Here is a 23,234-nt window from a genome sequence, read left to right on the forward strand (position 1 = left end):
TTCTCCTCCAGGGAATTTTTTTTTTAATTTAAAAACTGAAAACTGAGTGTGTATACATGTGTGCTTGGGTATACCACATGACTTTTCACATGTCAGTGTAAGGCTAGAGGTCAGAGGACAACTTTAGGGTGTTCTTTCTACCACAGGAACCAAAGACTAAACATAGGGTCATCCAGCTTAGTGTCGGACACCTTTACTCAACCAAGTCATCTCTATGACCCTCAAAGGAAACTTTTTTTTTTTTTTTTTGATTGGATTTTCACTGTGAAACAGTCCTAGCTGTCCTGGAGTTAGAGGCAGGCAGATCTGAGTCTGAGGCCCAGCCTGGTCTACATCATGGGTTCCAGGACATAGTAAGACCTGACTCAAAAGGGAAGGGACTTGTAAACCGGGAGGGTCCTGGTAAATGGGGAGAGCTGTCAAATGCCGGACTCCTGACCGGGGCCTGGCTAGAACTAGATCAGGGCAGTCAATAGTCCAGCAAGGACAGGACAGGGCCTTCTGGACCCCATCCTTGGAAACTGATGGCTGCTGAGGGAGAGTCAGTCTTTTGCACATGCCCCAGTGAATGGCTCCACACCCACGTGCAGATAGGCACCGTTAGCTAGACTCACTGAGTACAGAAAGGAGGCCATGCAGTTAGGAAGGAGACAAAATGGAGGGCAATTGGGGTAGTTGGAGGGAGGTGCGGGTGGATGCAGATGAGGCAGTTTTCAAAGGATAAAAACATACCGTTTCTATAAAAGGTAGTGAGCCTGGAAGCCTGCAGCGTGGCACACACCTTTACTGCAGCACTCGGGAGACAGCACCTGTACGCCAGCCTGGTCTACAGAGTGAACTCTCAGACTACACAGAAAACCTGTCTCAAAAGAGAAAAAAGTGTGTGTGTGTGTGTGTGTGTGTGTGTGTGAGAGAGAGAGAGAGAGAGAGAGAGAGAGAGAGAGAGAGAGAGAGCGCGAGAGCGCATGGGCGCTGCAATCTGGATGTAAAGTGAATAAATTAATTGGAAAAAAGGGTGGGGTTGGGGATTTGGCTCAGTGGTAGAGCGCTTGCCTAGGAAGCGCAAGGCCCTGGGTTCGGTCCCCAGCTCCCAAAAAAAGGACCAAAAAAAAAAAAAAAAAAAAAAAAAAAGGGTAATGGGCCTAGCAGTGGTGGCACACACCTTCAGCCCCAGCACTTAGGAGGCAGAGGTTGGCAGTTCTCTGAGTTTGAGGCCAGCCTGGTCTATAGAACAAGTTGCAGGATAGCCAAAGCTACATAGAGAAACTCTATCTTGAAAAAAGTAAGTAAAAAGTAACGCTACCTGATCCCCCAAGCTTCCTGAAATGATTTAGCTCATGCGATTCCAACTCCACGGTGAACCCATATATCCTGTGTTTCACTGGACAAAGGAAGTGCCAGTTACTAACACTTCAAGCCTTTGCCATGGTTACTAGAACCTGGTGCCCCAGTGTAGACATTCTGGAGAGAAGGGGGCGCCAAGATGTCTTTCTTCAACATATATCTACTAGGACACCAGCATTACTTTCGGAGTAAAAAAAGAAACCCAACCAAAGAAACAAGTAAGGAGGACTTAGCGTGGTGGGGCAGAGCAGTGGGCCGTGCCTCTCCTAAACACTCAGCCACTTCCTAGTCGCTCCCTTTCCCAGCAGAGTTACAAATGTACTTTCATTACCAACAGTCAGCACAGTTAAATTGACACCGCGGGGACAGTCGCCATGCGGCCCCACTTTCTGTTATTTCATAGCATTATTAAGATAGATAATTGAGGAGGCTGGAGAGATGGCTCCGGCGGTTAAGAGCACTGACTGCTCTTCCAGAGGTCCTGAGTTCAATTCCCAGCATCCCCATGGTGGGTCACAACCATCTGTAATGGGATCCGATGCCCTCTTCTGGTGTGTCTGAAGACAGCTACAGTGTACTTAATATATCTTTTAAAACTAAACAAAAAAGATAGTTTGTTCAACCAAACAATGTCATTCATTTAGCCAGCACCAACTAGCCCCGTGCTTCCTGTTGGTGACTGAGGGTACAGAGATGGCTAGGTAACTAACTATTGAGTAACAAACTATCTCAGGTGAAACTTGTAATAGTATACAATTCAATATGGACTGCTAACCTCAAAGGGGGAACTACCTGACTCTGTAAGGTTTGGAAATCAAATGAAAAGATTTCACACAGGAACTGTCTCCGGAACCGAGTATGAAATGATACGTGAAGTGCCTCAGGAAAACAGGCAGCAGCCTGGAGGAGGAAGACACAGACCCATACAAAGTTAATTCCAAGGGCTGGCCCAAATGGAGAGTGAAGAAGGTACCATGAAGCAGACCTTGAAAAGAAGGCCAACTAAGTCAGGGTGCTGCCAACCCCGAGAAACATTTGAATCTCCCGGGGAACTGCTGAAGAATTTGAGCATATATTTGTCGTGTACTGTGAAATATATTCACAGTGACCAGCCATGCCTCACATGCAACAAAGCCGTAATATTTCCAGAACGAAGGAATGGTTTTGATTAACTATAAAACAAAGTTGAGGCCAGTTTGTAGGAGATTCCATTTGATTTAGGTCTTTAAAGTTGAGAGCATTGGGACTGGAGAGATGGCTCAGCGGTTAGGAGCACTGACTACCTTTCCAGAGGTCCTGAGTTCAATTCCCAGCAACCACATGGTGGCTCACAACCATCTGTAATGGGATCCGATGCCCTCTTCTGGTGTGTCTGAAGAGACTGACAGAGTACTCACATACATAAATTGTTGTGGTTTGCCCTGAAGTTATCTGTATTTTGATTCTACTTCCACTGCCCCAAGGATAGCTGCCTAGTCAAGTACTCAGGAATCAGGTGACTTCACCAGAACCTTCTCCCCATTGAATTTGTAAAGTACAGGTGAGGGGCAGGTACAAGATAAGATGAGGCCTGTCATTGGAGGAGAAGGAAGGATGGGCGGGAGAGAAGTTTGAAGGTAGAGGAGGAGACTGAAATAGAAAGGAGAAAGGGACAGGAGAGAGAGGGAGAGAAGCAGTTGCAGGAGAATATAGCGGGTGATGTTAAGATTCTGCTATGTTGGGGCTGGAGAGATGGCTCAGCGGTTAAGAGCACTGATTGCTCTGCCAGAGGTTCTGAGTTCAAATCCCAGCAACCACATGGTGGCTCACAACCATCTGTAATGAGATCTGCTGCCCTCTTCTGATGTCTGAAGACAGCTACGGATGGTGTACTTATATATAATAAATAAATAAATCTTAAAAAAAATTCCACTCTGTGTATTTACAGGTTGTTATCAATGTTGCATTGGTACTGGGCTTTGTATGTTTAGGTGGGCAATTATATCTTAACAACTGGGTCAAAGGTTATTGCGTTGTGTGACCTTTCTTTTTTTTTTATTTTTAAAGATTTATTTATTTATCATATACAAATACACTGTAGCTGTCTTCAAATACACCAGAAGAGGGCATCAGATCCCATTACAGATGGTTGTGAGCCACCATGTGGTTGCTGGGAATTGAACTCAGGACCTGTGGAAGAGCAGTCCGTGCTCTTAACCTCTGAGCCATCTCTCCAGCCTGTGATCTTTCATGTATAGATTTAAGTGTAATGGAGTGTGGGGCCACCACCACGGAGTTGGGATTTTGTGTTTCTGGCATGGAAACCTGCCTTGGGAACCAGATGGGTAGAGAGATGGCTGCCAGCTCAGAGAGAGGCCTTCGGCAGTGTGATATGGGATGGAGCAGAGGGGGTGAGACGCTTTGCTGACTGAGACTTAAGATATCTTGGGGCACCGCGGTGCCAGACCTAGAGGGATAAAAGACAAATCATACTTTTTTTATATTTTTACAACAACAATAAGTAAGCTTTTTTTTTTTTTTAAGTTGATAGCAGAGAGGTGGAGGAGAGAGGATCTCGGAGAGAATGGAAATGTGATGAAGGATACTAAGTGTGGCGTGTGGCGTGTGGCGAGGCACTGAGCAAGGCATTGTGGGATTGGGGAAGTGTAAAGCACAGGACTGAAGCCTGACAGACGCTCCCTGAGTCTTCACCCGCTCTCGTCTGTCTAATTCCACCAAAGTCCTGTTTTGCTCTCTAGTTTCCAGGTCAAATGTGGGGTTCCCTATCAAACCCTAGGACCCCACAGTGGTCTTGTATCGGCACCCCTTCCTCCACGCCCCCACCGCACCAGGCCTCAGCCATATGTGATGAGACTATTCTTATTTCAAAGGGAGAGGTCTTTTGTCCCCTGTAGTAGAAAGCACATCCTTTAGAAAACCACACCCGTCCTCACTCCAGACCTGTAGTAGCCTCTGCGGGCTGCTCCAACATACTTACCCCTGTCCTATGGGACTACCTTACCAGAAAGGAAGATGAGTGGCCTGAGATTTCCCTACCCACTTTACTTCTCACTACTCCTGTGGAGACTGAAATGTAGCCCACAGTAAAGCAGTCACCACACCCACTCAAAAATGAAATTTAAAAATTAAGAAAAAATAGGGGTTGGGGATTTAGCTCAGTGGTAGAGCGCTTGCCTAGCAAGCACAAGGCCCTGGGTTCTGTCCCCAGCTCCGAAAAAAAGAAAAAAGAAAAAAAGAGAAAGATCTGGCTGTCAGACGTTTTCCTAATGAGTGATTGATGGGAAAGGGCCTGCCCAGGGCGGTCCTAGGCTCTATAAGAGAGCAGGCCAGGCAAGCCAGGAGGAGCAAGACAGTAAGGAGCACCCATCCACAGCCTCTGCCTCACCTATTGCCTCCAGGTTCCTGCTCTGAGTTCCTGTCCTGACTTCCTCCAGTGAACTTCGATGTGGGTGTGCAACAGTCAAATAAACCCTTTCCTTCCCATGTTGCTTTGGTCACGGTATCTCATCACAGCAACAGCGACCCTAAGAGCATCTTCTGCGGGATAACAGGGATAGCAGCTACTCCAATTTGCTCCTTCTGCTGTTGTGGCATCAGAGTTTTGGCTAAACTGGCGACCTATAGAGAATTCAAGGTTGAAGACTGGACGTCAGGGGCTGGAGAGGTGGCTCAGCGGTTAAGAGCACTGACTGCTCTTCCAGAGGTCCTGAGTTCAATTCCCAGCAACCACATGGTGGCTCACAACCATCTGTAATGAGAGCTGATGCCCTCTTCTGGTGTCTCTGAAGATGGCTACAGTGTACTTACATATAATAAATAAATCTTAAAAAAAAAAAAAAAGACTGGATGTCAAATATATTTCTCCTACCAACTGCTTGCTTTCTATGTTCAGGTGCCTCCTTAAAATATAGACAGACCAGGCTGGGAAGATGGCTGACCGTTTGTGTTTGCTTCGAAAGCATGGGAACCTGTTTGAACCCCAGCATCCTCACGAAGATGAGAGAGACAGAGGCAACCATAAGCCCAGCATTGGAGGACTTAGAGATAGGCAGATCCACAGGGCTCATGAGTCAGGCCTCACCGTGAGGTTTAGGTTCATTGAGAGAGTCTCAAAAACCATTAAGGTGGAGAGAGTTGGAGAGATAGCTCAAAGGATGCTTTTGCAGAGGGCCTGGGTTCAATTCCCAGCACCCACATGACCAGTCTTCAACCGTCTGTAAACTCCAGCCCAGCACGTCTAAACTTTCTTCCATACTCTGCAAGAGTCAGACACACAGAAGATGCACAGACATATGTCCAGGTACTGCACTCATAAAAATAAAATAATGCTTAAAGAAATTAAGGTGGAGAGCAATAGAAAAAAACACCTGAAGATGGCCTCTGGCCTCCACATCCACATAGAGGCAAGTGTGCACGCACACATACCCCACTTGCACACACATGCATATACCACATGCACACGGATATATGGACATATTAAACCACATGTGATGGCACATCCCTGTAATCACAGAACATAGGAGTCTAAGCTGAAGGACTGCCACAAATTCAAGGCTAGCCTGGGCTACAAAGTGAGGCTTGGCCAACAGACTGACCCTGTCTCAAACAAACCAAATACAGGTTATTTCTAGTTAGTAACTTCTTCTTTTTAAGTTATTTCATATATATGAGTGTTTTGCCTACTTATGGGTCTGTGAGCCCAGAGGCCAGAAGATGGCACTGGACTCTGGCACTGGATCCTCTAAGCTACAAGACAGTTGTTAGCAACCTCCGAAGGGCTAAGGACTGAAGCCAGGTCCTCTGCAAGAGCAACTAAGTAGCACTTATTAGTACCATTGTTTTATGTGTAGAGTTGTCTGCATTGAACCTACAATGGCTTTCTTCTAGCCTCACACAGAGTTTCTCACACAGAGAACTCTAACTGGGAGTCTTGAAGGCGTAGCTTCACCTGACTCTGGTTTCCAGCTAGAAGTCTTTCTTTCTTTTTTTTTTTTTAAAGATTTATTTATTTGTTTACTTATTTACTTATTATATGTAAGTACACTGTAGCTGTCTTCAGACACACCAGAAGAGGACATCAGATCTCATTACAGATGGTTATGAGCCACCATGTGGTTGCTGGGATTTGAACTCAGGACCTTTGGTAGAGCAGTCAGTGCTCCTAACCACTGAGCCATCTCTCCAGCCCGAAGCCTTTCTTTTCAGAACGTTTTCATTTCTATTTCCCACTGTTCCGACACTCTGTAAGGATAGACTGCAGTGCAGATCTATCCATGTACTGTGACTGACATCCACTGTTCTCCATCCTGAGACCCATGCCCTTCCTGCCTGAGGAATTTCGTTTCCTTTCATTAGTTGTCTCTTCCCTCCTATCTGTTTCAAGTTCTCATTTGTGAGCTATAAAACCTCCTGAGCTGATCATCTAGCTCATTACATCGTTCTTTATTATTCTATATTCTTTATTACTTACCCAGGGTCAGGCTTCCTCAATGTTATCTCTCAACTACCAATGTTTACTGTATAACAACTTAGCTGAAACATACGCTATGACCGTGTCTTCCCACATTTCCAAGAGAATAGATCTGGAGGCAGCTTAGCTGGAAGGCTCTACATCAGGGTCTGTCTTCTGACTGCAGACAGAATATTAGGAACTGCAGTTATATATGGCCAGAATTTTGGGTAGTCTCTATACGGTAAGGGGATTTGTTGATGACTTACAGTCTGTAGTCCAACTCCCCAACAACGGTCAGCAGTAGCTGTGAATGGAAGTCCAAGGAAGTCCAAGGACCTGGTAGTGGCTCAGTCCCACAAGGCAGGCAGGGGAGAGTGAGACTTCCTCCTTCCAATGTCCTTAAGTAGGAGCAGCAGAAGGTGTGACCCAGATTAAAGGTGTGTACCCCCACGCCTGGATCTGGGACTTGCTTTGTCCCAGGTGACCTTGAACTCAGAGACCTCCTTGCCTTAGTCTCCTGGGGTTCATAGCCACTTTGCCTCAAGATCTCCATGCCAAGATCCAGATCAGAAACTTGCATCTCCCAGCCTCAAGATCAGGATCACAGGTGACCCTTCCATTCTGAATTGTGGTTCATTCCAGAAATAGTCAAGTTGAAAACCAGGAACAGCCACTACAGCCAGACAGGGGAACTACTTCTAAGATGCCTAGAGGTCAAAGCCTCTCTAGCAATTAACAAGACAGCTTTATTTCTATCCGTATTGGCCTCTCCATAGGCTGTGTTTTTATAGCAGCTAACTTTCCTTGTGTGTGTGTGTGTGTGTGTGTGTGTGTGTGTGTGTGTGTGTGTGTGTGTAGGTGGGGGAATGGAGAAATGGAGAAAGGAAGGAAGAAAAGAGGAGTAGGGGAGAAGGAGGGAGGGAAGGGAATGTTAGATGAAAAATAGACAAACATGATAGACAGACATAGACAGATGTGATAGTAAGCACACAAATGACTTTTTTTTTTTTTTGGTTCTTTTTTTCGGAGCTGGGGACCGAACCCAGGGCCTTGCGCTTGCTAGGCAAGCGCTCTACCACTGAGCTAAATCCCCAACCCCACACAAATGACTTTCTATGATCTAGAAGTAACAGTCACATTTATCTTCCTATCACACTGTTATTTGAGTCTGAAACCTCTCTTAAAGAGCCATGTTCTTAAAAGCTTAGCTTTCCAGTATGGGGAGATGACTGGGCCTTTGGGAGTGACTAATAGAAGGTCTTTAGGTCATTGGGGGTGTTCAAAGAGATTATGGGGTCCCTATCTCTTCCTATTTTGCTCTAATATGCTCTGCTACTGTAAAGTATTCCCTCACCTCAGAGACAGAGTCAAGAAATCACAGACCAGAACCTCCAAAACTATGGGAGGAAATAAAACCTTTTCTCTTTATAAACTGATCATCTTGGACATTTTGTTGCAGTGGCAGAAAGCTAATTAACACAGCTTCCCAGAGGAGAGTCACTAAACCAAGCCTCAAGGGAAGAGAAAGGAGACTCAGGTTTTGCAGGGAAGACTATCAGAAGGTGTTGGAGCACCCTGAGTTGGCTATTCCAGTAGTTTCTACATATCTGAGGAGGACATACCCCAAAATCTCCAGTGCAAACCTGAAACAGAACAGTGTCAAATGCTACATATGCCGCTCCTCCCTATACATACATGAGTTTACCTGTTACAAAAACTTTATAAGCTTGTACAGTAAAAAAAGCTAATAATACTAATAAAAATGAACAACTATAGCAATATGCTATAGTAAAAGTTACTTAAAACTTCTTCCGGGAGCCATGCAATAGCTCAGTGAGTAAACCTCTTGCCTTCTAAGCATAAAGACCTGAAGTGAGAACCCATTTTCTCAGTAAACAAAGCCAAGGATGGTGGCATGTTCTCATAACTCCAAACTTGAGGAGTGAAAGACAGTTGGACCTCTGGAATTCGTTAGCCAGTCAGCTGGCCTAGTTAGCAAGTTGCAGGCCAATGAGAGATCTGAACTCAAAAAAGGTAGTGTGGTGAGATGCCCGGAGAGTTGGATCAACACTTAAGATTCTTTTCGAGGGGGGTTGGGGATTTAGCTCAGTGGTAGAGCGCTTGCCTAGCAAGCGCAAGGCCCTGGGCTCGGTCCCCAGCTCCGAAAAAAAGAAAAAAAAAAAAATTCTTTGCTAGGTACGCACGTGGTACACAAACGCCATGCAGGCAAACCATCTATACATATAAAAGGGAAAAATATGTACTAAAGAGGGACCAGTAGGGTGGCTCAGTGGGTAGATGCACTTGCCACTGTGCCAAAGACCTGAGTTCAACCCCCGGGTCCCACACGGTGGTGGGAGAAGAGAACTTAGTCCCACAAGTTGTCTCCTGACCTCTGCACATTCCCCAAGTCGATCTCACATGCATACATGCACACGTATACACCAATAAAACATAATTTTTTTTTTGGAGACAGAATATCTCCATGTAACCCTGGCTGGCCTCGAACTGACAAAGATCTAGCAGCTTCTGCAGAATGCTGGGATCAGATGCATGTGCCATCATGTCCTGCTATAAAACAAACACAAAAACAAACAAGAAGCCCCAGTTTTTTAAAAGTGGATAGTGACAGAGGATCAATACTTGAGAAGTTGTACTCTGTTCTCCATAAGCATTTCTTCCTTCCTTCCCTCCCTCCTTCCTTCCTTTCCCTCTTTCAGGGGTTTTTGCTTAAAACAAAGTATTACATAGCCTAGGCTGGCCTTGAACTTGCTATGTAGGTAAAGCTGTCCTTGAACTGACCCCTCTGCCTGTCTCCACCTCTTAAGTGCTGGGACCACAGATATGTCTCCCATGCCCAGCTTTTATTCTGGACTTTCTCTTTTTCTGTTTTGTGTGTTGGCTGTCCTGAAACTCATTCTGTAGACCAAAGGCTAGACTCTCAACTCACAGAGATCCACCTGCCTCTGCCTCCTGAGACTAGGACTACATCCCATCCCGGTCCCTTTTCTGGGTATTGTTAAAAGATTCCGTTCTTAAAGTTGTATGAATGTGGGAGGAAGGGGAGGGTGCAGTACAGTCCCTGGGGAGGCCAGATCCCCCATAGTTGAAGTTAATGTGACTGAGCTGAGGGCAGGCCCCTTGAAAGACTGATACACATTCTAACTTTTGGATGTCTCTCCAGCCCCTTACTCTGGCATTTTAATCTTTCAATGCCATGACTGACCTAAAAGAAGTGAAACTCAAGAATATGAAAGCACAGATGGAGGAACTAGTGTGTAGTTTAATTTCCAAGGACCATTTGTCCTCCTTCTGGTTTTCTCTTTCTATATATTTTTTCTTTTCTCTACGAATATTATACATTACTTGACATTATTTTGTTTCCTGCCTTAGCTCCTCTTTCTCTGAATCTTTTCCTCTGAGCTTATGGAGGTCTGTGGGTTTTTTGTTTGTTTTGTTTTGTTTTAAGATTTATTTATTTATTTATGTATTGTATGTGAGTGCACTGTAGCCGTCTTCAGACACACCAGAAGAGGGCATCGGATCTCATTACAGATGGTTATGAGCCACCATGTGCTTGGTGGGAACTGAACTCAGAACCTCTGGAAGAGCAGTCAGTGCTCTTAACCACTGAGCCATCTCTCCAGTGTCCTTTTTTGATACGTTAACAAATCTTCAAATAATCTTGGCTCTCCATCCTGCTCAGGAAGAAACAGAAAAGAGGACAAGGAGACTCATGACTGTAATCTCTTTTGGAGGGGTGGGGGTTGAGGTTTCACTGCCCTGGCTGCCCTGGAACTCTGTAGACCAGGCTGGCCTCTAACTCACAGGGCTCTGCCTTTCTCCGCCTCCCGGGTGCTGGGATAAAGGAATGTACCACCCACCACCCAGCATCATGACGTAATCACAACATCCAGGGACTGAATGAAGCGGGGGGGGGGGGGGGGGGGTGTAGGAGGGCATCACAAATTCAATCCTAGACTGGGTTACCTGCTGATTTTGAGTTCTGCTCTGTCCCAGTCTATAAATTGTCTTGGGGATGGAGAGAGGACTCAGCATGAAGAGGACTGGCTGCTCTTGCAGAGGACCCAGGTTCAAGTCCCAGCATCCACACGGCAGCTCGCAACTGTCTATAACTCCAATTCCAAAGAATCCAGCACCCTCACACAGACAGGAATGCAGGCAGAATGCTAATGCACATGAAACAAAAGTAAATAATTAAAGGAAACCAAAATAATACAATATTAATCCTATTAATTCCGCCAGCCAAGAATAGGGTGTGGAGGTCGGAGGACAGCTTGTGGGACATGTTAGGATTAAAGGTGTACGCCAAGATGTCTGGTTATTTTAGCAAAATTGAGAAAGAACAGAAATAAATTCATAGGACCCATCTATCATTTTAAAAAACATTTTTTAAAGATTTATTTATTTATTATATATGAGTACACTGTAGCTGTCTGCAGACACACCAGAGGAGGGCATCAGATCTCATTACAGATGGTTGTGAGCCACCATGTGGTTGCTGGGATTTGAACTCAGGACCTCTGGAAGAGCAGTCAGTGCTCTTAACCACTGAGCCGTCTCTCCAGCCCTTAAAAAACATTTTTGGTGACATAATTTCAAAATTAAAAAATGTAAGACTAGTAAGAGGAAGTTCTCCATCCCCTTTGTCCTAATTAGCCACATGTTACCATTCTGCCAGTCTTTGCTTTGTCTCTTACCCTAGTTGTCTTTTTTCCAGTTAAAAATAATTCCTCATACTCTATCTCTTTACCATCAACATTTCTGTTTGTCTTTCTTTCTTTTTTCTTTCTTTCTTTCTTCTTTTTCCTTTTTGAGACATGGTCTCAATATGTATTTTTACCTGTCCTAGAACTCGCTATGTAACCAGGCTGGCTCAAACTCACAGAGATCCTCCTGCCTCTGACTCAGAAATGCTAGGATTAAAGGAGTGGACCACATACCCTGCCTGTTTGCATTTCTTTTCTTTTCTTTTTTTTTTAAACATGTATTTATTTATTTATTTATTTATTTTATTTATTTTATTTATTTTATTTATTATGTATACATTATACAGCTTTCTGCCTGCATGTATGCAAATACAGGCCAGAAGAGAGCACCAGATTATAGTGAAAGTCCACTGATTATAGGTGGTTGTGAGCCACCATGTGGTTGCTGGGAATTGAACTCAGGATCTCTGGAAGAGCAGACAGTGCTCTTAACCTCTGAGCCATCTCTCCAGCCCTTCTTTTCTTTTTTAAAGATTTATTTATTTATTATATATGAATACACTGTAGCTGCCTTCAGACACACCAGACCCCATTACAGATGGTTGTGAGCCACCATGTGGTTGCTGGGATTTGAACTCAGGACCTCCGGAAGAGCAGTCAGTGCCCTTAACCACTGAGCCACCTCTGCAGCCCTGTTTGCACTTTTGAAGAACAATCACCCACGGCACAGATACAGTTTAGCAAACCGTTAGCACTCCTGTGTCATCTAATTACCTGCAGTCCAAAATTCCCGTTCTGCCAGTTGTCACATTAATGTCCTTACAGCACAATGTTTCCTCTAGGGTCTAATTAAGGGTTGAGCTCTGTACTTAGTGAGCATGTCTCTTCGGTCTCCTTTAATGTGGCACAGTTCCGCTGCCTCTGTTTCATGGCACCGACATTTTTGTAGCATGCAGGCAAGACATTTTGCAGCATGGTCCATTGGGGCGGGGTGGGGGGGAGGTAAGTGACATCAGTACTTTCAATTGTTCAGTGACTGATCCTAAGGACATAACCCCTCCATCGTTCATTCATTCCACCCCATCACTCAGTCTTGCTTGCTCCCCACACCATCGCCAGACGGGTGAGTCCACTATAATGAATTCTAAGAGACACAGGACTTACAGAGTTTTTAAATAGAGTTGCTATTTTACTGTTAGTTATTAATTTCCTACTGCGCATGCTCTATAGGTTAAACCTTATTACCGGGATGTGCATAGAGAAAAGCCATGGTCCATTCAGAGTGCAGCGCTGCCCACGGCCTAAGGCATTTATGAGGGACTTAGCGCAGAATTCCTGCAGACAAAGAGGAGCAATGTACTTCCACCCAAGCGGCCTGACCCTTGTTCTGACCACACGCACTCGGTCTTCAACCTGTCCTGCAAGCTCAGATCAGCCTCGTTCCGACTTGGCCCTTCAGCTAGCCATACCAGCAGCTTTGTAACTGAACCTATTAATAGTCCTCTTCCCAAGCACTCTTACTACCATGGTATATTTTTATCACAATTTTTCTTTGAAGGATGATTTTTTTCCCCTTTCCTAGTGGGTGTGAGTGTATTAAAACATTCAGCTAAAAAAAAAAAAGCTCTCCCTGTTCCCTTATTACAGTCATAATGAAAACTCACCAAGGTGTGTCAACACAGTCAGATCCTTCTCCTGTCCTGAATCCTTCCTTCCTTTCCCTCCTGATCAAAACCAAGAAACAACCCACAGGGCTTGGAGAGATGGCTCAGTAGTTAAGAACAACAGCCGCTCTTCCTGAGGGCCTGGGTTCAGTTCCCAGCACCCACATGGCAGCTCACAACTGTCTGTAACTCCAGTTCCAGGAAGCCACAATTTCCTCTTCTGGTCTCCACGGACAGTGAATGCATGCGGTATACATGCACTCAGACACACACATACACGTAAGACAAAAGTAAACCTCTTTTTAAACTATGCAAGCCAAAGAGGAAACGAATAGGGAGCACTTCATCCCATCCTCAACAGGCAGAGCCTCGGTTCTGTGTGGTACCCAGAGTTCATGTAGTAGCCTGAAGAAAGCTAACACTGTGCAAATCCAAAGTTCCTGGCCCCTCATCTGTAAATGGAGAAGACGCCTACCTTTTTGTCATTGAGATTAAACACGGAGAGCCAAGGGTGGGGTTTCACACTGAATTCCCAGCACGGAAACAGGACAACCCGGGCTAAGCACTGGGTTATTTTCATGTAGAATACAGATGATGTGGGAAGTGGCTTGGTGTGCAAAGCACTTCCGGTTAGAACCTGACAACCTGAGATTCAATCCCAAGAGCACATATAAAATCTGGTGCTGGGGTGCACACTCCTGTCACACCCTATGGAGGAGATGGGAGACTCTGGCAGCAAGCAGAGGTGAGCAACAAGGGAGACCTTGTCTCTAACAAAGCGTAGGCAAGAGCGGACATCCAGGGCTGTCTTTTTATCTAGATACACACACCAGCACACGTGCGTGCGCGCGCGCACACACACACACACATACACACACATACATAGACATACACACATACACACACACGTACACATGCACACACACACAGATATACATACACACATATACAGACATACACACACATACACATAAACACATACACACACATAGATACACACACATACATAGACATCCACACATACATGTGCGCGCGCACGCGCGTGCATGCACACACACACACACACACACACACACACACACACACACACACACCTGAAGAGGGAGGGAAATACTTTCAACGCTAACTGCAATGTCCTCTGCTCAATCTTAGGCTTCTCGGTCTCTCTGAGCCACCTGGCCGGTGACCCGCTTGCTGCCCGCCTGTAAACTCCAGCAGAGGGCACTGTAGTTCCAGCTTTTCAAACAGGAGCACGTGTGGCACTGTGCAGCCAACAGTGAACTTGGCCAGGAACCCTCTGCTCTGCCTTTGTAATACATAGAACTGTATGGAACTGTACCCTGAAAACCTATACCTGCTTATAACCGCCACAGGCCGTCAAGTTACATCCCATGAAACTAGACAGGGAGATGTCCCTGCGCCTCACAACCAGTGATGAAGCCTCCAGAGTGGGCCCACTTCCTCACTAGGGACTTTATAGCATCAGATGAGCCACTTCTCATACAGGGGCTCAGCCTTTCCGCCACTGGTCTTCCCCAATGGGACTGGTCCAACTCACTGGGAGAGCGACCTACCAAGTCCCATCCTTTCTGCTTCTGATGCTGACTTTCAGAAATTACATCCTACATTAGAGCTCAGAGAGCTTGGGCTCTCCCTCTGGATCAAGGCAATGATGTCATATTCCCCCATCCCACTCGAGTCTGTTTGGGTGAGCAGTCACGCTTGCTGAATACCTCCCCCCATCATCCGTGCACATCTCTAAGGGGACTGGTGCTGTCAGTCCAAGTCCCCCATCTCTCCTGGACACCTCCACGTAGCTATTTCAAGAAGCAGTTGTGTGTGGTCAGGAAGAGTACCCCCAGAGCTAAGCAATTCAGGTTAAACTCATGTTTCTGCCACATGTGAGTTTGTGACCACAGGTAATGAGTAAACCTCTCCGGTGTCTCTGTCTCCTTTTGTAAAATAGTGGCCCCTACTTGACAGAGGAGGGTACATGATATTAGCTATCTTTATCCCTAGGAAATCCACTTTACCTAAGTAGTCTGAAGGATTAGGTCGCTCTGCGGCTCATGCCCCATCTGCTTTCCCTACACTCGGAATGAGCAGGCGCACCGCTAAAGGAAGACGCAGAGGCACGGAACCGAAGGCGTGTGGCAAACATACCCTGAGGATCCCGTTCCCTAGGCTCCTGTTTCTGTCTGCTTCCTCCCAAAGCACAGATAACCATCTCGCATCAGGGATGGCAGTAAACACAGGTGGCCCCCCCAAACGCACCTCAGCAAATCATCTTAATATCCCCAGGTCAATGCCACGTGATGTGACCTCCTAGATAGGGATCACTTTTCAGGTTAAAAACATGTTTGTATGTTTGGCCCACATGTGTATATGGCGTCTGCACACGTGTGTGTGAATGAGTGCACCTGTGCTCATGTGGAAACCGAAGGGGAGCACCGATGTCCTCTCGTTCTCTCTACCTTGTTCCTTTGAGGCATGGTCTCCCAAAGAACTTAGAGCTCCCACTTTTTGACCAGAATTGCAGCTGGCTAACACCAGCGATCCCCCTGTCTCCTCCACGTTGGAGTTACAAGCATGCACGCACAGGGCCACACCCAGCCTACTTGTGGGTGTGAGGATATGAACTCTGCTTCTCCAGTTAGCTCGGCAAGCTAACATTCATAACCGCTGGGCCAGCCAGCTAGCTAGCCCAGGGGTCATTGTGTATTTACGTAAAACGCCATAACATCATCTCTCATCCTGACCTCGTATGAATTTCTCTCGAAGTGGTATTACCATTGGTAAACCAGCGAGACCAAGAGCTGTGTGTTGGATACTGTTGCCATTACGAACCAAGAACCTGGTACCAACCCTTAATCTAGAAGTCAGACTTCAAGGAGTCACCGAGCGTGTGGATAACTAGATTCTAGGACCCTCGATCCCCTGCTCACAGGACAGCCTACAATACAAGATCCGACCAAGTACTCTCATATCGTCCAGGATGTCTTCAAAATGCAGTCAAATCCCCAGCTTATGGAGGCCCAATTCTAGAAGAAGCTATTCACAGTCCCTCCTGTTTATTCCCCCACCAGGACCATTCAGGGCAGGGCACCAACTTAGCTATGTGAAGAACCGCTGTTGTACCACCTGCCTACAAGAGGCTGAGTGGCTCCCGAGCGTGAGCATGGCGGAGCTCACCCATTGTGCCCTCCGTAGAGAGTTCACCTCAGCAATCACAGCATGGCTCACACCCACCCTTGGCTCCCCCAAACCTGGGCAGTCTGGGAAAGTCGTGAGTCCCCAAGGATAGCTCCCAGTCTGACAGAAAAGAAAAATGAAAAACAAAACCTAAGGAACCCTAGGAGCAGCGAGGTGTATGCTTGAGTCAAGTGGCAGGCATCCAAGTGGGTGAGACTGTCACACAGACTCCCGACGCAGCCACCTTCCATATGGGAAGCCGAGAGCCTGCTGCATTGCTGCACGGGCTCTTAGAAGTAACAGAGAATATCGTCTGGTTGTATCTTAAGAACAGTCTGACGCCTGAAGACCAGAAGGTGCTCTTGCTGTCGCCTGCATTTAAAACCATAATTTACTCTCAGCCCAGATCCCGACACCCACCGGAAACACATCTACTGTTACTCCTCAACCCAGAGCAATTTGTCCATGGCTATATTGCTACTTCTACCTCGCCTGAAGCTGAATAACCAGGCTCAAATGATACCATTTCCAGAAATGACCCCTCATTGCTGGAACACACGATTAAGTGCAGACCGGTCCCGGCTGCAGGCCAGGATCCCAGAACAGCACTCCAGCCAAGCTATCAGGACAGCCAACCCCTTTTACATCTGCAGCTCACAGAGGGGACTTTTAAACTGCTCCTCACGGCTGTGGGGGTCCTCGGTTGTAGGATGTTAAAGATGTCCTTTGGAGGACAGAATGGAGAGTCGAGGATAGAGGCGGTGAGTGAATGAAGCCGGGCTAGGAAGCTAGAGGAAAGCAGGGATTGGTTGGGAAAGAATGTCACAAAAATAACATCACCCTCACCCTCGAGGAGATGAGTCAGCCATCTTCAACAGTGTCCAGAGAGATGGGTAAATACTGATCTCGTCCCTGACAAGCAGTAATGAGAAGGAAAAAAATAAAAATCCGAGGGAGTGGGTCAGAGCCATAGCTCTGGGAGAACCAAAGAGACATGGAGAACAACGTCAGATAAGAACTGGGTCTTATTAGGGGCCTGGCCAGGGGAGAAGAGGTCAAGGGCCCAGCTTCTTTATGGCTTGGGTGACAAACTGTGTGGAAAGGCCAAAGAGAATCTTGGAGCAACCCTAGACAACGCCCTTCTTTTCACCCCTCACCAGGCCATGCTGTCCTGCATCTTAAAAGTTGTCACCTCGGGGCTGGGGATTTAGCTCAGTGGTAGAGCGCTTACCTAGGAAGCGCAAGGCCCTGGGTTCGGTACCCAGCTCCGGAAAAAAAAAAAAGAACCAAAAAAAAAAGTTGTCACCTCTACTCTGCTTTAGGGTTCTGAGATGTGAGTAGACATTATGGTGGGCACTGCCGGACCCAACAACATGGTTCTGCCGGCTGCTGGGAGAACAGGATGTGCTCACCGGGGCTCATTACTGACAAAACCCCTGTATGGACGCGGCTTCCTTGCAACCCCATTCCCCATTTGACGTTCTATACCAATGTCAGTCGTGGGAAAGTCTAACCTGTTTGCACCTGCACTGGTCCTAAATATCTATCCAAGTCTCCCGAGTACAGTGGGAAGCCACTCAAAATCTGGGAGTCAGAGAAGAGTGGTGAGGGCTTCTTGTGAACCCCGAGTTCTTCCTCCCTCCCCTCTATCACAGGCTTGATGATTAACTACTGGGATCCTGAGAACTGAATGTCAGAGCTAGGGAAGATCCCTATGTACCTAGTTGGCACAGTGACCAGGAAAATCAGAATAAAGAAGTCCCATTTGCCAAGTACTCAGAACGAAATCTTCTCTTTCAGACCAGAAGGATGCAATGGCCACAAGGCTTCCCCCAATCACCTCAGAAGATGGTAATTATTCTGTCCACCAGAACAGCCATGAGAGGTACCAGGAAGCTGTGCGAAAGGTGCTGTTAAGATCATGTAAGTACCTTGGAGTGGAAATCAAGGAATGAGACTGAGCTCTTAAGAGTGGTTAGGATGTCGTGGCACAGTAATGGGGAGACAGGGTGCTGTCCTGTTTTCTATGACTCCCAGAACTGTGAGAATCACGGCACAATGCTGAAATAAGGACAAATGTACTTGGTGTTTGTCACGCTGCTGCACCCGCTGAGGAGAGCCAGCACCAGCTTTGTAACTTGAACTGAGCCCAAACTCCAAACAAGTTGGGTGACCTTGGTGAAGTTCCTTCAGCCATTTAACCTCTCCCAGCCACTTGAAAAATGGAGCGCTTTAGCTTCCTCCAGAAAAGCTTGTAGGACAGACTCTCAATGCATATGGTATGTCGTAGGAATCTTCAAGGAATTGTGTTCCCTACACAAGGCTGTTCCTAGCCTGGCTGTGGTGGTATGCAGCTTTAATCCCAGCACCCACCGGGAGACAGGTGGATTTCTGAGTTTGGGCCAGCATGGTCTACAGAGTGAGTTCTAGGGAAAGCTAGAGCTACAAGAGAAACCCTGTCTCGGGGAAAAAAAACAAACAAATGAAGCAAACAAACAAGCAAAGAGGAAGGGAAGGGAAGTAGGGGGAGGGAGGGGAGAGGGGAGAGGAGAGGGGGAGGGGATAGAGGAAGGGAATGGGGGAGGGAAGGGGAAAGGGAGGGAAGAGAAGGAAAGGGAAGGGAATTGGGGAGGGAAGGGAAGGGAAAAGGAAAAAAGGGAAAAGGAAAAAAAGGGAAAAGGGAGAAAAAGGGAAAAGGGAAAAGGGAAAAAGAAAGGGAAAAAAGGGAAAGGGGGAAAGGGAAGGGGAAGGGGAAAGGGAAAGGGAAGGGAAGGGAAGGGAAGGGAAGGGAAGGGAAGGGAAGGGAAGGGAAGGGAAGAAGGGAAGGGAAGGGAAGGGAAAGGAAGAAGGGAAGGGAAGGGAAGGGACAGGACCAGGATGGGAGCTATTTCTGCACTGGAGAGATAACTCAGTGGTTAAGAGTCCTTACTGTTGGGGTTGGGGATTTAGCTCAGTGGTAGAGCGCTTGCCTAGCAAGTGCAAGGCCCTGGGTTCAGTCCCCAGCTCCGAAAAAAAGAAAAAAAAAAAAAAAGAGTCCTTACTGTTGCTGGTCTACAGAACTGGAATTCTGTTCCCAGCACCCACACAACAGTTCACTGTGACGCCAATCCCAGGGGATCTGACACTCTCTTCTCCTCCACAGACACCCAAGGTGTGGTATACACAACAGACATGCATGCATGCACAAATAAAAGAGAGAAGAAAGCCACTTCCTCTGACTCTGCTCCACCTTCCCTTCCTCACAAACACCCCCCACGCTCCTTCAGCAAACTCCAACTTTGCTTTATCAAAAAAGGCCAGCCCCGAGCAGCCCACAATCCAATCTCCACTTGTGTGGTATTCTTAAAACGACAAAGGTACAGAAACGAACAGAGCAGAGTACCAGACTTTACAGATGGCAACCCTGGATGTTTGAGGATTATCTCTCACAATTCCAAATGTCTTTTGCATAGTCTTACACGTTAATGTTCCAATGTGATGGTGTACTTCGGTCTTGTAAAATGTCACTACCGAGGGTCAGAAAAATCTCCTAGCAGTGTTTCTTATATCTCTGTGACTCTGTAATTATTTCAAGTGAGGGTTGATTTTTTTTCCCCTAGAACTGGGGGGGGGGTGAGAGTGATGGGGGGTGTATTTCACGCTACCATAGGGCTATACCATCAGCCGTATATATAATTTTTTTAAAGGTTTATTTATGGGGTTGGGGATTTAGCTCAGTGGTAGAGCGCTTGCCTAGCAGGAGCAAGGCCCTAGCAAGGCCCTGGGTTCGGTCCCCAGCTCCGAAAAAAAAAAAAAAAGATTTATTTATTTATTGTATTTTTAAAATCAAATTATGGTCTTTTTTTCTGTCTAATCTTGAATTTTTTTTAAAACCTTAATTCATTGACTAAATGTTACATTTTTATCTTTTTTTTTTTCTTTTTTTGGAGCTGGGGACCGAACCCAGGGCCTTGCACTTGCTAGGCAAGCACTCTACCACTGAGCTAAATCCCCAACCCCAGCTGTTTTTCTATTAATTAATAAGTCTTAATTTTTTTTCTGTTAGAAATAACTTAAATAACCCTTTTCTTATATTTGCTGTTTTGATCTCTAAAATTTTTAGTTTAGCTTGGCCTGAGCTGTGGTGAAAGCTTGTAAATGAGTAATCGGTTAATCTGTTATTTGGAAGGCTAAAGCAGACAGACCACATATGTAAGCCTGAACAGTGTAGTTAAGTTCATCTGAAAATAAAAGTGTAAAAAAAGGTGGGGCCGGTGCGATGGCTCAGAGGTTAAGAGCTCTTCCAGAGGTCCTGAGTTCAAATCCCAGCAACCACAGGGTGACTCACAACCATCTGTAATGGGATCTGATGCCCTCTTCTCATGTGTCTAAAGACAGCAACAGTGTACTCATCTATAATAAATAAATAAATACATCTTTAGAACATTTTTAAAAATATGAAATTTTGGGGTTGGGGATTTAGCTCAGTGGTAGAGCGCTTTCTTAGCAAGCGCAAGGCCCTGAGTTCGGTCCCCAGCTCCGGAAAAAAAAAAAAAGAAAAGGAAAAAAAATATGAAATTTTGCAAGGCACAGTGGCCCACCCTTCAATCCCAGCACTGGGAAGGTAGAGGCAGGCAGATCCCTGTGAGTTTGAGGCCAGCCTGGTTTCTATGTATAGTAAGCTCCAGGATAGTCAGAGACATGTAAAGAGACCCTGTCTCAAAAAACAAAAATTAATTAATTAAAAACATTAGATTATTAAAAACAAAAAATAGAGGAAGGCAGCCAACGTTAACCTCTGGTCTCCACACACACACACACACACAGGAATGAGCACACGGGCACACTCATGTGCACAGCACAAAGATACACATACACGCCACACATACATACACATACACATACATACCCACATACCCACATATACACACACCACACACACCCACATATACACACAACACACACACATACACACACATACACACATACCCACATATACACACACCACACACACATACCACACACCACATGCACACACACACACACACACACACACACACACACACACACACACACCTTATATAATATTTTGAGCAGCAGGTACTTGGTTGTATCTGCACGCGGTTCCTCAGAGTGGGTGGTGTCATTGTTTCATTTCAGGGAACTCCCTCAGACAGAAGGAAACAGAGTGGGTGAGGGTGATTGAGAAAAGATACTCCTAGCCCATAGAGATTTAATATGCTGGACAGGGATACCCAGAGGGTCCTACCTACTCAGAAGAGAAGAGATGAGGGGAAGGATTGTGGGAGGAGGTGACTGGGAGGGGATAGTGACTGTAAAGTGAGAAAGTAAAAGAAAAAAATGTAAAAGATAAAAAAGATATTGAATCAATAGACTCCATTTTGTACACTTCCTGAGTGGGTTTCCACCTTTTTCCCTACCTTCTCTGCAAGACTTAGACACGGGCTTACTTAGTAACAGGAAAATCCAAGACTAAACCATCTGACCATGAATGGTGTGAGATGCTGGAATCCAGAAGTGAGGTAGGGTGTGGTGACCACATACCCAGGATCTCTCCGCACCTGGTCACAGCAACTTCCTGGACTGTGATTTTTACCCGGAAACAGAAAAACAAGGGACTCTGGAGAAAATTAACACTTGCCTTTCTTCCAACCCATCCAGTCCCCAATCAGGTCTTCAGAGTCCCTGTGACCGACGCACAGAACTTCAGCTTCTGGCGGTCCAACAGCCCAGGCGTGCGTCCGGAAAACATCATTCCTTGGGTCAAGACTCCACGCCATTGTCTCATCAAAAGCCCAATGACCAGGTGATGTCTCAGCAGGGTCAGGGTGGGAGAGCAGCAGAAGTTCTCTTCCCACACTGGAAACTGTAGTATGTTTCAGCTCCATTTAAGGGATGAACACCTTTAGTCCCAGCGCTCAGTAGGCAAAAGCAAGTGGATCTCTGTGGTCTGTGAGTTCAAAGCCAGCCTGGTTTAGAGTTCCAGGACAGACAGAGCTCAAAAAAGGGTGTGTGTGGGGTGTCAGAGTATAAAAGCAGCTTGAGCCTTATCAGGAAAAGTGTGCTTCACATACCCTGGGCGACCTGATCTCTACATGGTGTAGTTGGATCTGTCTGCTTTGCTTTATGGGTAACACTTTGAACAGACACAAACAACAATGTATCTATCTAACATTCCCCTGGGATCCTGAGGGTGTTTCCACTCCAACCGGCATCCATTAGCAGTAGTCCTAGTCCATCACGTCTGCCCATGTGCCGAGAGGCAGTCATGACGACTGCTTTTTTTTTTTTTTTTTTTTTTTTGGAGCTGGGGACCGAACCCAGGGCCTTGCGCTTGCTAGGCAAGCGCTCTACCACTGAGCTAAATCCCCAACCCTTGACTACCGCTTTTAAGGGTGTCCCTTTCCCTTTATCCTGGGGTGGCCCAGTCTGAGAGGGTTTCTCTCTTTTTCAGATTTGTGGATCATTCTCATCTCAATGACAAAACCTTCAGTCTATACTGAGGAGGGCGCTCCTGCAGGACGAATGAAAACTAGAAGGGGTGGTGAGGAGGGGTGAAAACAGGGGAGGAGGCGGGGAAGAATGCAGAATAAACAAACTGAACTAGAAAGCACTTTTGCACACTGAGTGTGATGGGTATGGGAGTTATCCCAAGGCCCTGACTCCTAAGGGCAAGCACAGAGGTCTAGACGTAACGCGTGACAGGGGTCAGAGTAAACATATGGTGTGACACATTTGTCCTCATGGTACTGAAAGGCCTAGAGTAGTCATGCTCTCTGAAGACGTTGCAGCTCTATCCTGACAGGCAGAAAAACCACAGGAAGCTGTTAGATCACAGATGGCAGAGGCCCA

The 23,234-nt window shown here is 46.3% G+C and overlaps 1 protein-coding gene across 1 annotated transcript; it reads left to right on the forward strand.

The window, feature by feature from the left end:
• The first annotated feature begins 1,457 nt into the window (after window positions 1–1,457).
• On the forward strand, window positions 1,458–22,989 carry Spmip11 (sperm microtubule inner protein 11). The gene is made up of 4 exons (NM_001134528.1): window positions 1,458–1,562; window positions 18,183–18,305; window positions 22,044–22,188; window positions 22,837–22,989. The coding sequence occupies exons 1-4, from the start codon at window positions 1,484–1,486 to the stop codon at window positions 22,883–22,885; spliced, it is 396 nt and encodes a 131-aa protein (NP_001128000.1). The 5' UTR covers window positions 1,458–1,483; the 3' UTR covers window positions 22,886–22,989.
• The last annotated feature ends 245 nt before the right edge of the window (window positions 22,990–23,234 follow it).

The sequence above is a fragment of the Rattus norvegicus genome, chromosome 7 (genome assembly GCF_036323735.1).
Source record: "Rattus norvegicus strain BN/NHsdMcwi chromosome 7, GRCr8, whole genome shotgun sequence".
NCBI classification, from domain to species: domain Eukaryota; kingdom Metazoa; phylum Chordata; class Mammalia; order Rodentia; family Muridae; genus Rattus; species Rattus norvegicus.

Excerpts from the sequence above, each read along its gene's own strand:
- Spmip11 (NM_001134528.1), top strand. The coding sequence starts at position 1,484 with ATGTCTTTCTTCAACATATATCTACTAGGACACCAGCATTACTTTCGG. Across the intron at positions 1,563-18,182 it reads AAACCCAACCAAAGAAACAA|ACCAGAAGGATGCAATGGCC; the intron begins GTAAGGAGGACT and ends CTTCTCTTTCAG. Across the intron at positions 22,189-22,836 it reads ATCAAAAGCCCAATGACCAG|ATTTGTGGATCATTCTCATC; the intron begins GTGATGTCTCAG and ends TCTCTTTTTCAG.